Source organism: Ipomoea nil, unplaced genomic scaffold (genome assembly GCF_001879475.1).
Source record: "Ipomoea nil cultivar Tokyo-kokei standard unplaced genomic scaffold, Asagao_1.1 scaffold0497, whole genome shotgun sequence".
NCBI lineage: Eukaryota > Viridiplantae > Streptophyta > Magnoliopsida > Solanales > Convolvulaceae > Ipomoea > Ipomoea nil.
In genome coordinates this window covers 125,001-137,361 of record NW_017616925.1, presented here as the reverse complement: position 1 = coordinate 137,361, position 12,361 = coordinate 125,001, and the positions used below count along the sequence as shown (strand labels likewise).

At 40.2% G+C, this 12,361-nt stretch overlaps 1 protein-coding gene across 1 annotated transcript; it reads left to right on the top strand.

Annotated features, from left to right (window-relative positions):
• The first annotated feature begins 1,493 nt into the window (after positions 1-1,493).
• LOC109173925 (histone H4) lies at positions 1,494-2,113 on the top strand. Its single transcript, XM_019323249.1, has one exon. It carries the CDS (start codon positions 1,542-1,544, stop codon positions 1,851-1,853), a length of 312 nt encoding a protein of 103 aa, XP_019178794.1. The 5' UTR covers positions 1,494-1,541; the 3' UTR covers positions 1,854-2,113.
• The last annotated feature ends 10,248 nt before the right edge of the window (positions 2,114-12,361 follow it).

The following is a 12,361-nucleotide window of genomic DNA, read 5'->3' as shown; positions in this document are numbered from 1 at the left end:
AGTAGGGGGGACTGGTGACAGGATAATAGGGCTGGCACCCGACCCAGATCACAAATGGGCATTGACTCAGCATCGCATGGGAACCCAACGGGCAGAACTCCAACGGTTAGGAATTCTAACAGGTGCCACCTTACTATCATTGAAGCCAGCATTGAAGCCCCCATTGATGAGAGAGAATTAAAGGCTAGGCTCCCCATTTATGTCCCATGTTGTTACCGTTAGGACTCTAAGTATAAATGGGGCTCTCCTCAGCTAGCAGAGGACACGGTACTTTCGATACTAAGACAAAAGGCAATACAACTATTGTTACTTTCTTATTCGTTACTCTTATATTATATTTCCGGTAACATATTTACCGTCAACCATGAAAAACTATATACGTTTTTATTTGTCCCAAGTATGATGACTTCATGTTATTAAGTTGGTAAAATGTTGGTAAAATTTCTGACCCAACCTGGTAGGGAATATCCCGACCGACATTATTTTACCCCGGCTGGTCTGCCTTTGTCTTTTTCTTCTTGTCTTTGCAGGTAACAGGTCGGGCTTCGTGTGAAGAACCCGGTCGGGGTTCGAGCGAGAGTTGCCCGAGCGGCAGTGTCGACCACCGAGCGGCAGTCCTTTTGCGAGAGAGCTGACAAAGGACACGTGGCGGTTCTTTACGACGACAGACAGGGCACCTGGGAGGATGACACGTGGTGGCTACGTGGAGAGCATGCCGAACGACCGGATTTGTGTGTCTGGCGCAGCGGCTATAAATACCCACAGTAGCTACAGTGTGAGGGACTTTTGGACGATCGATAGGTTGTTGTTAAAGAATCCCGACCGCAGTCAGTCGGTACTCAGAGCAACCAAGTAGATTGTACTTAGGACCTTCACCGTGATCAATAAAGATATTTACTAGCTTTATTTGGTCCCGGGCTTGTTTAATTATTGCTTACGTAGTAATTAGCAGTATCACAACCCATCTAAAATCAGTATATGCAGGTCCAAGACGGTCGAGTTGGACTTGTTTAATAAGTAAGTACGACAATTGATGAGTAAGTAATATAACATGTTATTTGATACAATTACCTTATTTTATGTTGTTAGATGTTCTAATTACAATTTTTCTTGAATTTGATAATTCAATTGTATTATCATGAATAATTTAATGGCCTATTTCAACCTTAGCAAAAAGTTTTCATCCTATAAACCTAAATTGTTTGAAATTTTGCCGTTTTTCAAAAAATTTTACTTCGCTTACCCAACTTCCCAAATTCAAAATCCAAACACGCGGGACCACCTCACGCTTCCAAAAAACCACGATCTGGGTCATCACGCAAGAATCAATCTCTAGACCGTCGATCAACAAGCTATCAACGATGTAAAGAGCTTTAATTCGCATCACACAGATCTCCATCTCTAACCGTCAATGATCACCACAAATCTAACGGTTGTTCTTGACTTCACTTCCGTATATAAAACTCCCTAAATCTCAATCATTTAACAGCGCAATAAAAAATCTTTGAAAGGTAAGCGAAGAACAGAAGAGTTTTCTGAAGATGTCTGGTCGTGGAAAGGGAGGTAAGGGTTTGGGAAAGGGAGGAGCGAAACGACACCGTAAGGTTCTCCGGGACAATATCCAAGGCATCACGAAGCCGGCCATTCGCCGTCTCGCTCGCCGTGGTGGAGTGAAGCGTATCTCCGGTCTAATCTACGAGGAGACTCGCGGCGTCCTTAAGATTTTCCTCGAGAACGTGATCCGCGATGCTGTTACCTACACAGAGCACGCTCGCCGGAAGACGGTCACCGCAATGGACGTTGTGTATGCTCTCAAGAGACAGGGCCGCACTCTGTACGGCTTCGGCGGTTAGGGTTTGGCATTGGCGGTGTATATTTTGGTGGCGTTTAGGTCTAGGATTGGGGAGGATTAGGGTTAGATTCGGTGTGCTATTTTGAATCAATCCACAATTGATTGCTTGTTGCAATGTTACTCTTATTTCAATCCAATCAATTTCAGTTCTAATCAATTTTAGGTTTTTTATTTTTATTTTTAAATTTTATTCTGATTGCAATTCGTAAGATATTTCAAATTATCTATGAGAATTTTGTTCAACGTTCATTTTTTATTATAGATGAAAATATTATTTAGGAGAAAATTGTTTGTTTGTTTGTTTTTCTTTTTAGTGAGCTTTTTCTAGTAAAAAAAATTACATTGAAATGTTGTTGTTATTATTACTCCGTATTATTATTGTTGTTGTTGGTGGTGTTGTTATGATTAATGTAAAATAATGCTTAGACAGAAATTTGAGTTTTGAAGTCTTGCAAATAATTTGGGGCAACACATGATCTGTGAGTCCATGTTATATTTTGAGTAGATTTTGTTCGGGCAAAAAAGCTACACTTCTAATCTGGTTGTGAATCAAAGAGGCTTATTTTGTGTGTATTTTTTCTACTAAACAAATTGAGAAGGTAATCAAAAGTTGATTATGTTGTTGTGCATAGAGCAGTCTTAAATCTTATGATTAGCTTTTTTAATAAATGAGGATTTTCATTTTGTTTGATTGTGAAAACTCTAGAAACAAATTAGGTTCAATATACATCCTTGGGTTTTTCTCATTATTTTAAAAACTTACGGAGTATTATTTTAGAATTTTAAATTTTAATTATTTCCATTTGAACAGCTCTCTTAAGGGGTCGTTTGGCTTACGAAATGTTAGATTACTTTAGAGAATGTTAAATTTATGTGTTAGGTTTAAAACTAAAATATGTAAAGAGTAAATACTCAAAATGGTCCCTTGACTATAGCTAAATTCACAAATTGGTCCTCGACTTTCAATTTCAACCAATTAAGTCCTTAACTTTGCAATTTTGACACGATTTGGTCCTCCATCTATTTGACCGTTTGTTGATCGTGATCGACGATCTCCAGAAGAACCTTCAACTCTCGTTGGAGCACGTGGATGCCTCCAGGATAACGTTGCATCGGTTCGGAAACACGTTATCTTATTCGCTCTGGTACGAACTCAACTACATTGAATCCAAAGGGAGGATGAAGAAAGGCAACCGAATTTGGTAGATTGCTTTCGGCAGTGGATTTGAATGTACCAGTGCGGTCTGAAAATGCAACCGGACCTTAAAAAACCGACGATGGACCATTAAATTACATATATATCCTCAAAAATCACAGTCAACAAACGGTCAAATAGACAAAGGACCAAATTGTGTTAAAATTACAAAGTTAAGGACTTAAATGGTTGAAATTGAAAGTCGAGGACCAATTTGTGAATTTAGCTATAGTCGATGGACCATTTTGGGTATTTACTCATATGTAAATAAGACAACGGTAATAAGATAAATTGATTAAAGCGTCCAAAGCCCAACATTAGTAATAAGACAAGGGAATGTGAAATTACCTAAGAAATTACAGGGCGTTTGGTTGGAGGGGGGGAATTATGTGGGAAAATGAATTGTAATTCTATGGGAGTTGAATTACTGGGGATAAAGTGGGAATTTAAATTCCAGTGTTTGGTTGACAGGAATAGAATTACTGGGAATTTCAATTCCAATGTTTGGTATACATGGGAATTGAAAGGGAATAAGTAGTATAAAGTCAAAAATGTCCATTATTATTGTTAGACATTAATTTTAGGTTAAAAAAGGAAAGGGTAATTTTGACTCATCACTATCTTTTTTTCCCAGGAATTAAAATACCAGGGGGGGACATGGGATTTTAATTCCATGAAAATGGGGGAATTGCAATTCCTTGGGATTGCAATTCCTTGGGATTGCAATTCCCTCCAACCAAACTACGAAATTTAATGGCTTTTGGAATTATGTGAGAATTAAGTGGGAAGGGAATTTAAAATCCCTCCAACCAAACGCCCTGTTAGAGAGTATCTCACATTCTCTTCCAATAGCTAAAAGCTTAATGCAGAGGTTATTTGACATTCCCTGAGAATGTTAATAACCTGAACTAAACATGGAAATCTTATATTACCAAGCAAATATAACCTTGGTTATCTTATATAACCTGAACCAAACGCCCCCTAAATAGTATACTAATCTTGTAAAATATGATTAATTGAATCGAATTTTGATTTGTGTTCATTTGAATCATTATAACATATGTATCTATATGACTATATGCCCATTAGCAAATATCATATGGGTTTCAAGTTGCATGGAAATATTTTATCTAAGATTTGTTGTGAATTTAATAGTATCATCATGTAGATGTTGTATAGTTCATATCGTAAGAAAACAAATACAATTAAAGAGAAAGAGTAAAGAGAGAAGAAATTAGAAACTGACGAGCTCAATTTTATTAAATAACAGATGATTTATACACATACAAGTAAAGAGAGAAGAAACATAAACATGGGATGCAATGGCCACATAAATAGATTTTTTCAACATACTTAAGTGGTAGTTGGACTGGCCAAACAGGCCTGCTCCATTCACATGGGTGTGAATTGAACCCTCAACCTTATGCTTAAGGGACAAGGTGCTAAACCACCACACTAATCATGTTGGTTCATGATCATATAAATAGATATATTTACAATACTCCCCCTTGGTCATTATCTCACTATATTCATGCATCGTTAAAAATCTTGCTAGAAAAATCTAGTCAAGGAAAAGAGTACATGATGTATTTAAAATCATGTTGATGGATTTAATTAATCGGGGTAGTCCGAATCAATAAATCCGATAATTACAGAAAGTGTAAACAGATAGGTAAAATAGACAAAATAGAACAACGGTGTGTAGTAGGGTCGCAGGGACCAAATATTGTATTGATAATAACGTAAGCTATTACAATGATTGAACAATGCCGTTACCCTTGATACTTTAGGACGATAGCATAGGAAATGTCTTGACAGGACAATTACAAGGCTATTTATGTAAAGGAAATTCCAACCAATTACGGCTAAATTCGTGGAGGGCAACGGGACTAAATCCAAGCCCATGTGGTGGGCCGTGAGATTAAGTCAAGGCCCATCATTTTGGGCCCGGAGGTAAGCTCCGGGCTTGAGACTCTTCTTGGGTTGCTCGGGTTATACATTCCCGGACCCGGTCTCTATTATTATTGGACCATTTCCAATACGTCCATCATCAGTCCCCCACTCTCTAAGTTGCGAGAAGTCGACAACGAGAGAGAGTAAACATTTGGCCCAATCGAAGCCGCTTCGAGGCTCCATGCTTAGATGAATGGTTCAGCGTCAACTTGAATGGAAATATTTTGCTTATTCCAACACCTTTAAAACTTTTAGCCTTGCACTTTAATTCGTGATCCGAGTCCTCTCCATTCGAGAGCGGGCTGTCTGGACGATGCAGGGTCGTTTATTAGATTCTTGCTCGCGTGATTTTGCTTTTTTTTTTTTTTTTTTTTTTTTTTTGTTTTGTTTTTTGTTTTGTTTTGTTTTGTTTTGTTTTGTTTTGTTTTGTTTGTTTTTTATTTTTTGTTTTTTGTTATTGTTGTTTTTTTTTTTTTGTTTTTTTTTTTTTTTTGTTTTTTTTGTTTTTGTTTTTTTTTTTTTTTTTTTGTATTTTTACGTAGCATGTAGTTATTTGGCCAAGGGTACTCTTGGTCCAAAAACTCTTCTATTGGAGTTGGTACGCGAGGTCGGACCTCGTGTCTCCTTAGGGTGATAGCCCTTCAACCCAAGTGATTTGACACCGGGTCGTTAGGCTCTTCCGTCGGGATTGGTACGCGAGGTCGCACCTCGTGTCCCCTTAGGGTGATAGCTCTTTGACCCAAGTCATTTGACACCGGACCGTTAGGCTCTTCCGTCAGGGTTGGTACGCGAGGTCGGACCTCGTGCCCCCTTAGGGTGATAGCTCTTCGACCCAAGTCATTTGACACCGGGCCGTTAGGCTCTTCCGTCGGGGTTGGTACACGAGGTCGGACCTCGTGCCCCCTTAGGGTGGTAGCCCTTCGACCCGAGTCATTTGGCACCGGACCATTAGGCTCTTCCGTTGGGGTTGGTACGCGAGGTCGGACCTCGTGCCCCCTTAAGGTGACAGCCCTCCGTCCGGAGTCCTCAGACACCGGGCCGTTAGGCTCTTCCGTCGAGGTTGGTACGCGAGGTCGGGCCTCGTGCCCCCTTAGGGAATGCATTGAGCGAGCGATATGTATGTTTTTTTTTTTTTTTTTTTTTTTTTTTTTTTTAAACAGAATTGGCCCGCGGACCGTGGCTCAGACGACACAATTCACAATGATACGGGGACCGTTGTTCCTCGGACTAATTTTGCAATAAAAAAAGTACTTCAATATAATAATGGATCGTTGGGGTGACCAACGTATATGTAATAAGTCAAAGATAGGCTCTTCTTTCAGGTAGTGAGTAGGGGCGGGCCCCATACCGCCGCTAAGAAATGCCAAGGTCAAGGCCGGCGTGCACGACCGCGACCATGGATTGATTTCTTTGCTTAGTGCTTGGCGTCCGACCTTGCAACGCCATTAGAATATGCTTTGGGTAAAGCCACCCATTCTCCGTTGAAAAAATAAAATTACTCCACCCTTTCCGGGTGGCCACGCTTTTCCACGACACCAGCCTATTCTTTTGTTCTCCATTCTTATTATGATTCCAAAACCAATTTTAGCGTAACTTGTTCCACATTGTTGCCATGGGAATTGCCATTGTCGTTGTTGGTTGCGGTATATCGGCTGAGCTTAAGGGTAAGACTTGTTGGCTTTAGTCCATTACAGGTGCCCGTAGAAGAGATGCGCGGCACAACTCTACATGGACTACCAATAATATTTCCATGCATAATCTTCATCCCTAATAATATAATTAAATGATAATAATAGCCTAGCATTTTCCTCCTCACTTTCCAGTGTATTAAGGGAAAGTAACCCAACAAAATAGAAAACTCTTCTTCCAGATGTTATTCTTCTTTCATCCCTTTGTGCAGGTAAATCTCAAGCTCAAATCTACTCTACTCAGTCTCTTATTTAAAGTCTCATTTTATAACATGAGAATAGCTGGCCAAAAGTCTAAACCATGTTAGCTTGCAGACTGTCGGCGCAAAGATTTATCAAATCTATAATTGAGCTTGAGTCTACAGGACATCAATGCCCAGTTTACAACAGGCGACTCCAACATGGAATTTCCTTGTGTATGTTTCCCTTGTCAGGATGAGAGATAAAGAGCTGCAGCATAAGCGTGCATAGTTGGAAGGGACTTACTTAACAGCACCATATCTAACAGCTTCAACAGTTTGCTCAAGCTCCTCTTCAGTCCACTCTTCCGCTTTGCCTGCAGGTTGCTGTTTCCACTATCCTCTTTGTCGTATTCCGTAGGGAGGCCAAGCAGCAGGTGTGGAATTACAGGTTACAAATATCCAACTAATAAATAGTGAGAACATAGATTCTCTCAGACATGCTCATCATCTTGTGCTTTGTTGCTACAGTGACTTTCTCATCAACCAAGTTGGGCAGAATCCTACTCCAAGCTGATCATGCTAACATTAGCACCATCTGCAAAAGCTTCCATGAATTCTCTGGTCAAAAACTTGCAACTGTCCCAAGGATAGTGGTTGCTATATGGTATTGTGCATTCTGCGCCTTGAAATTTGGATATTACAGGCATTGAATGATTTGCTTCATCTAAAGAGATTGACTCCTCCCTCATTACATCACTTCCAAAAAATTGGCAACTTATTATTTTTGACCTAAGCTGCCATGCAAAATGAGGATTATTATGCTCCCTTGCAATAACTACACAAGCTTTGGCAAGTGGCATCTGCTCTGTTAATTGTCTGGCGCATCAGCATATGTTCTAGCACTCAAAATTTCTTACGTAAAATTATGATGCCCATGCATAGACTGTTCATTTTTGGAATCTCTATCCCAACTGGTTGCTTTACGTGATCCTCACAGGTCATGTTGATAATGCATAATAAACAAAAGATGCCTACAATCAAGAGTATTCCGATCGAGCAGCGTCCAGGTCCAATCAAGAGAGTCTCCTCCGATCCTATGCTCCTTTCGAATTCTAATGAATACGATCGTTTAAACAAGAAATCCGGATCGTTGAATTTGTCGTCTGATTTGTTGTTCTGTCTCGATCGGAGACGGTTCCTACATGATCTCCCCGACTGTTGCCACATCGGATCTTAGCGAAATTTCTGCCAACGGCTACCATATCCTGCTCTCCATTATCATGATTCATGTAATCCAAGCATGGTTGTATTCTCGCCGCCAAGACTGAAGAAAACGACGAATCTGGCTGGAATATTCTCGCGCGGCACAACGGACAAATCGCATGCAACCGGAGCCATCAGCATAGTCCACGCGGATTCCGGCAAATAAACCGCGCAGTCGTGAACGCTGCTCTTCCGGCTTCCTCTGTGAAATTCCATCGGCCTTATTTTTCAAGATTGACAAAAGTGCTTCCACTCCAACAGGGACATTACGAAATCAATAGAAAGACGAAGGTTGAACCTGGCGATAGAAAGGTGGAAGGTGGCCGAGGATAATAAGACTGACCGGAGCGTTGGGAAAGCATCAACAACAATTCAAGTGCCGGCCACAGCAGTTCACGATTCACGTTTCCATAATTTCCTCCAAAAAATTTCACACGATGGGCTTTGATCTTCCAGAATGCAACAGCAGAAACCGCAGCAGATCAGATCGCATTCAATGGCAGATTTTTTCCACTAGCGGCGGTGCATGTAATCAACGATTCCTTACATATTTCTTCTACGGCATGATATCTGTGGCCGTTACTCCCAACCAAATCGTTGCATCCATCGTGGGCTGGAATAAGCAGAATGAATGCTCCCCAATATTATAGTTTGTCATCAATCTCTCCTCAAACTCATCATATATATCATCAACATACAGCCCAGAGGCAATTGACAAGAGACTGGGCAATTGGTTCAGAGAAAGAAAAGGAAGGTATGGATAGCAGGGCTAGAGATCTGGTAAGAGCTCTGAGCGATCGTCTAACCTGACGTCGGAGGCCATTCTTCGCATTTCCCAAGCAATTCAATCCTCAAGCAAATTTTGTGATCAAAGCGAATTTGAATCTACAAGAGATTTTGTGATCAAAGCGAATTTGAATCTGCAAGAGAGGACCTCAACGTTGGCATCCGTGAATGTGATGTTTGATTTCGTGGAGTTGTTCAGAAGCACCAATGATGGAATTGCGAGAGGCAAACATCGCCATTGTTATTGTAAGGTTGGTTTGATTACAAACCAAAAGTAGAGAGCAAGCTCGAGCTTGTACAATAGCTCTCAACAAGAACACTAATGATGGATTTAATTAATCGGGGTAGCCCGAATCAATAAATCTGATAATTACAGAAAGTGTAAAAAGATAGGTAAAATAGACAAAATAGAACAACGGTGACAAAATAGAACAACGGTGTATAGTAGGGTCGCAGGGACCAAATATTGTATTGATAATAACGTAAGCTATTACAATGATTGAACAATGCCGTTGCCCTTGATAGTTTAGGACCGTAGCATAGGAGATGTCTTGACAGGACAATTACAAGGCTATTTATGTAAAGGAAATTCCAACCAATTACGGCTAAATTCGTGGAGGGCCACGGGACTAAATCCAAGCCCATGTGGTGGGTCGTGAGACTAAGTCAAGGCCCATCATTTTGGGCCCGGAGGTAAGCTCCGGGCTTGAGACTCTTCTTGGGTTGCTCGGGTTATACATTCCCGGACCCGGTCTCTATTATTATTGGGCCATTTCCAATATATCCATCACATGTGTTATGCGAGGTTGCCTCATTAAAACCTTAGGTTAAGAAAAACCTGATGGGAAAAAGTTTAGCTTAGGAAAAAGAGCATAACTATAAATCAATCATAAACCTTCAGCGTATAATCTTCAGGGTTTTTGGAGTTTGTCTATTTAAGTATGTTAGTACAATATATATATATATATATATATACATATATATATATATATATATATATATATATATATAATATTATGTATGGTACGTACTAATATTTTATATGTATTGGCACATGTTAATGCATGAGTGGAAATGCATGCGTGAGTTGTAGAAATTATATGCATAAGTGGAAATGCATGCGTGACTTGTGGATATTGTATGCATGAGTAAATGGGTGAACAAGAAATGGTAAATGCATGCGTAAGTGGTGGAATGTGTATGCATGAGTGATACACGTAAATGAAGAAAGCATTAATGTAGGAAATCAAATTCCCTAATCTCATGGGGACATTTACTATAAATGGGGATTCTTGTAATGAAGACAAATGAAGTTTCCAAAACGGGAAAAATAGAAACATTATTCTGGAAGGTGCGATAAAGAAATATTCAGAAGACGCTACAAGGAAACTTCAGACGGGAAATGATTGGTGTACTATCCGGAGAATTTAGCTCCTCATTATTCAGTACAAGCTGTGTTTAAATCCAGGTTGGTTACAGTTTGTTTAAATTGGTAGAATTAGTTCAAACTGTATTGTATACTTTTTCAATAGAGTTGTTTTACGAGGTTAATGTTTAAATAGGTGGTAGACCTAGTTTTGTAATTCATTGAACCTGTAATTGTAAAAACCGTGGGTTGATCTTGAGTGAAAAAGTTTTGGGCGTGGCCCCGCAGATTAGGAGGTGTTCTCTAACTGCGTTAAAAAAATTCAGCTGTGTACTTATTTTTGACGCTTCATTTATATATTGTGATACATATCTGCATTACATATTTTCAATTGGTATCAGAGCGGTGTCGCTTAATTTGTTAGCGAGATCCTAGGGATACTCGAGCATTGTTTTGCAGAATGGAAGAGGGTGCCTCGATTACAAGACCGCCGTTGTTGAAAGGAGTAAGCAACTATGCCTATTGGAAGGCTAGAATGAAGGCATTTATAAAATCTCTGGATGAAGAATGCTGGGATGCTGTGGAAAAAGCTTGGACCCCCCCAACAGTGAAGGTCGACAACGAACAGAAGAAAAAACCACTGGCTCAATGGACACTAGATGAGAAGAAGCAAGCATCAGCAAACAATAGAGCTATGAATGCAATTCATAGTGCTCTTGGAGAAGGTCAATTCCAGCTAATTTCAGCCACGGATATTGCACATGTTGCCTGGGAAGCACTTATGACTCACTATGAAGGAACAGGATCTGTCAAAGTCTCAAAGTTGCAATTGCTCATGACCAAGTATGAGAGCCTAAGGATGGAAGAAACCGAGTCAGTTTCTGAATTCAGCGCAAGGATAAAGAACCTTGCAAATAGCGCACGGAACTTGGGAGAACCATTTGAAGAAGAGAAATTGGTTCGCAAAGTTCTGAGATCACTGCCTCCGAAGTTCAAAATGCAAGCTGTCGCAATTAAGCAATCAGCTGATCTAAAAACTCTAACTCTAGATGCTCTAATGGGAAATCTGCAGACTTTTGAGTTAGAAATGGAAGAGGAAGACAGGTATATGAACAAGGACAACAAAGGAGTAGCTTTTGGCGCTGCGGTACCTACAGGAGCTGACTCAGATATAGAAATGGATGAGGTCATGGCTATGCTGTCGAAAAAATTTGGCAAAATGCTGAAGAAAGCCAAAGGACAAAGTAAGATGAAAACGAGTAACAGAGGCGATGGAACTGGAAATGTTCAGAAGCCAAAAGGTCCAAGTCGAGACTTTAAACTCAAGGGTGTTCAGTGTTATGAGTGTGGAGGCTATGGACACATGCAAGCAGATTGTGGAAATCACAAGGGAAAGAAATCATATACACTTACCTGGAGTGACCTTGAAGATTCGGACAATGATGAACAACAGACGAGCAATCTTGTTGCTTTCCATGGAAGCATATATCACCCTGACGATATCGAAGAACGTGCAAACTACGAGAAGTTCTTCGCCAGTGTAGAGGAAGAAGTGATAGATAGTGCTTTACACCCCCCCACACCAGAGGTGTACGAGGAAAGTGAAGGGATGAAATCTGAGGATGAGGATATTGACCTGGTTGACGCATACGAAGAAATGTACAAAAACTGGTGTAAGGTAAGTAAGCTGAATCTCGTACTAATTAAAAATGTTGAATCTTTAGAATCAGAAAATTCTACTCTAAAAGTCACAGTAGAAAACCTCGAGGCTGACGTGGTTACTAGAGGGTCAAATGAAAAATACCTTCAGAGTGAATTGGAAAATCTCAAAAAACGTGTGAGAATGTTGAATACAGGCACCAAGTGTCTGAATGAAATTCTCCAGTCAGGGGTCAATAATCACAACAAAGCAGGTCTAGGCTTCACAGGCAGGCAAGGAAATCAACGACACGCGTGGGTGTCAACAAGAATGCAACGACGACACACAAACAGGTTTACTCACAAGATCTGTTTCAGGTGTAACAAAAAAGGGCATGTTTGGAGACAATGCAAACAACACAAATCACAACAAGTATG

Excerpts from the sequence above, each read along its gene's own strand:
- LOC109173925 (XM_019323249.1), top strand. The coding sequence starts at position 1,542 with ATGTCTGGTCGTGGAAAGGGAGGTAAGGGTTTGGGAAAGGGAGGAGCG.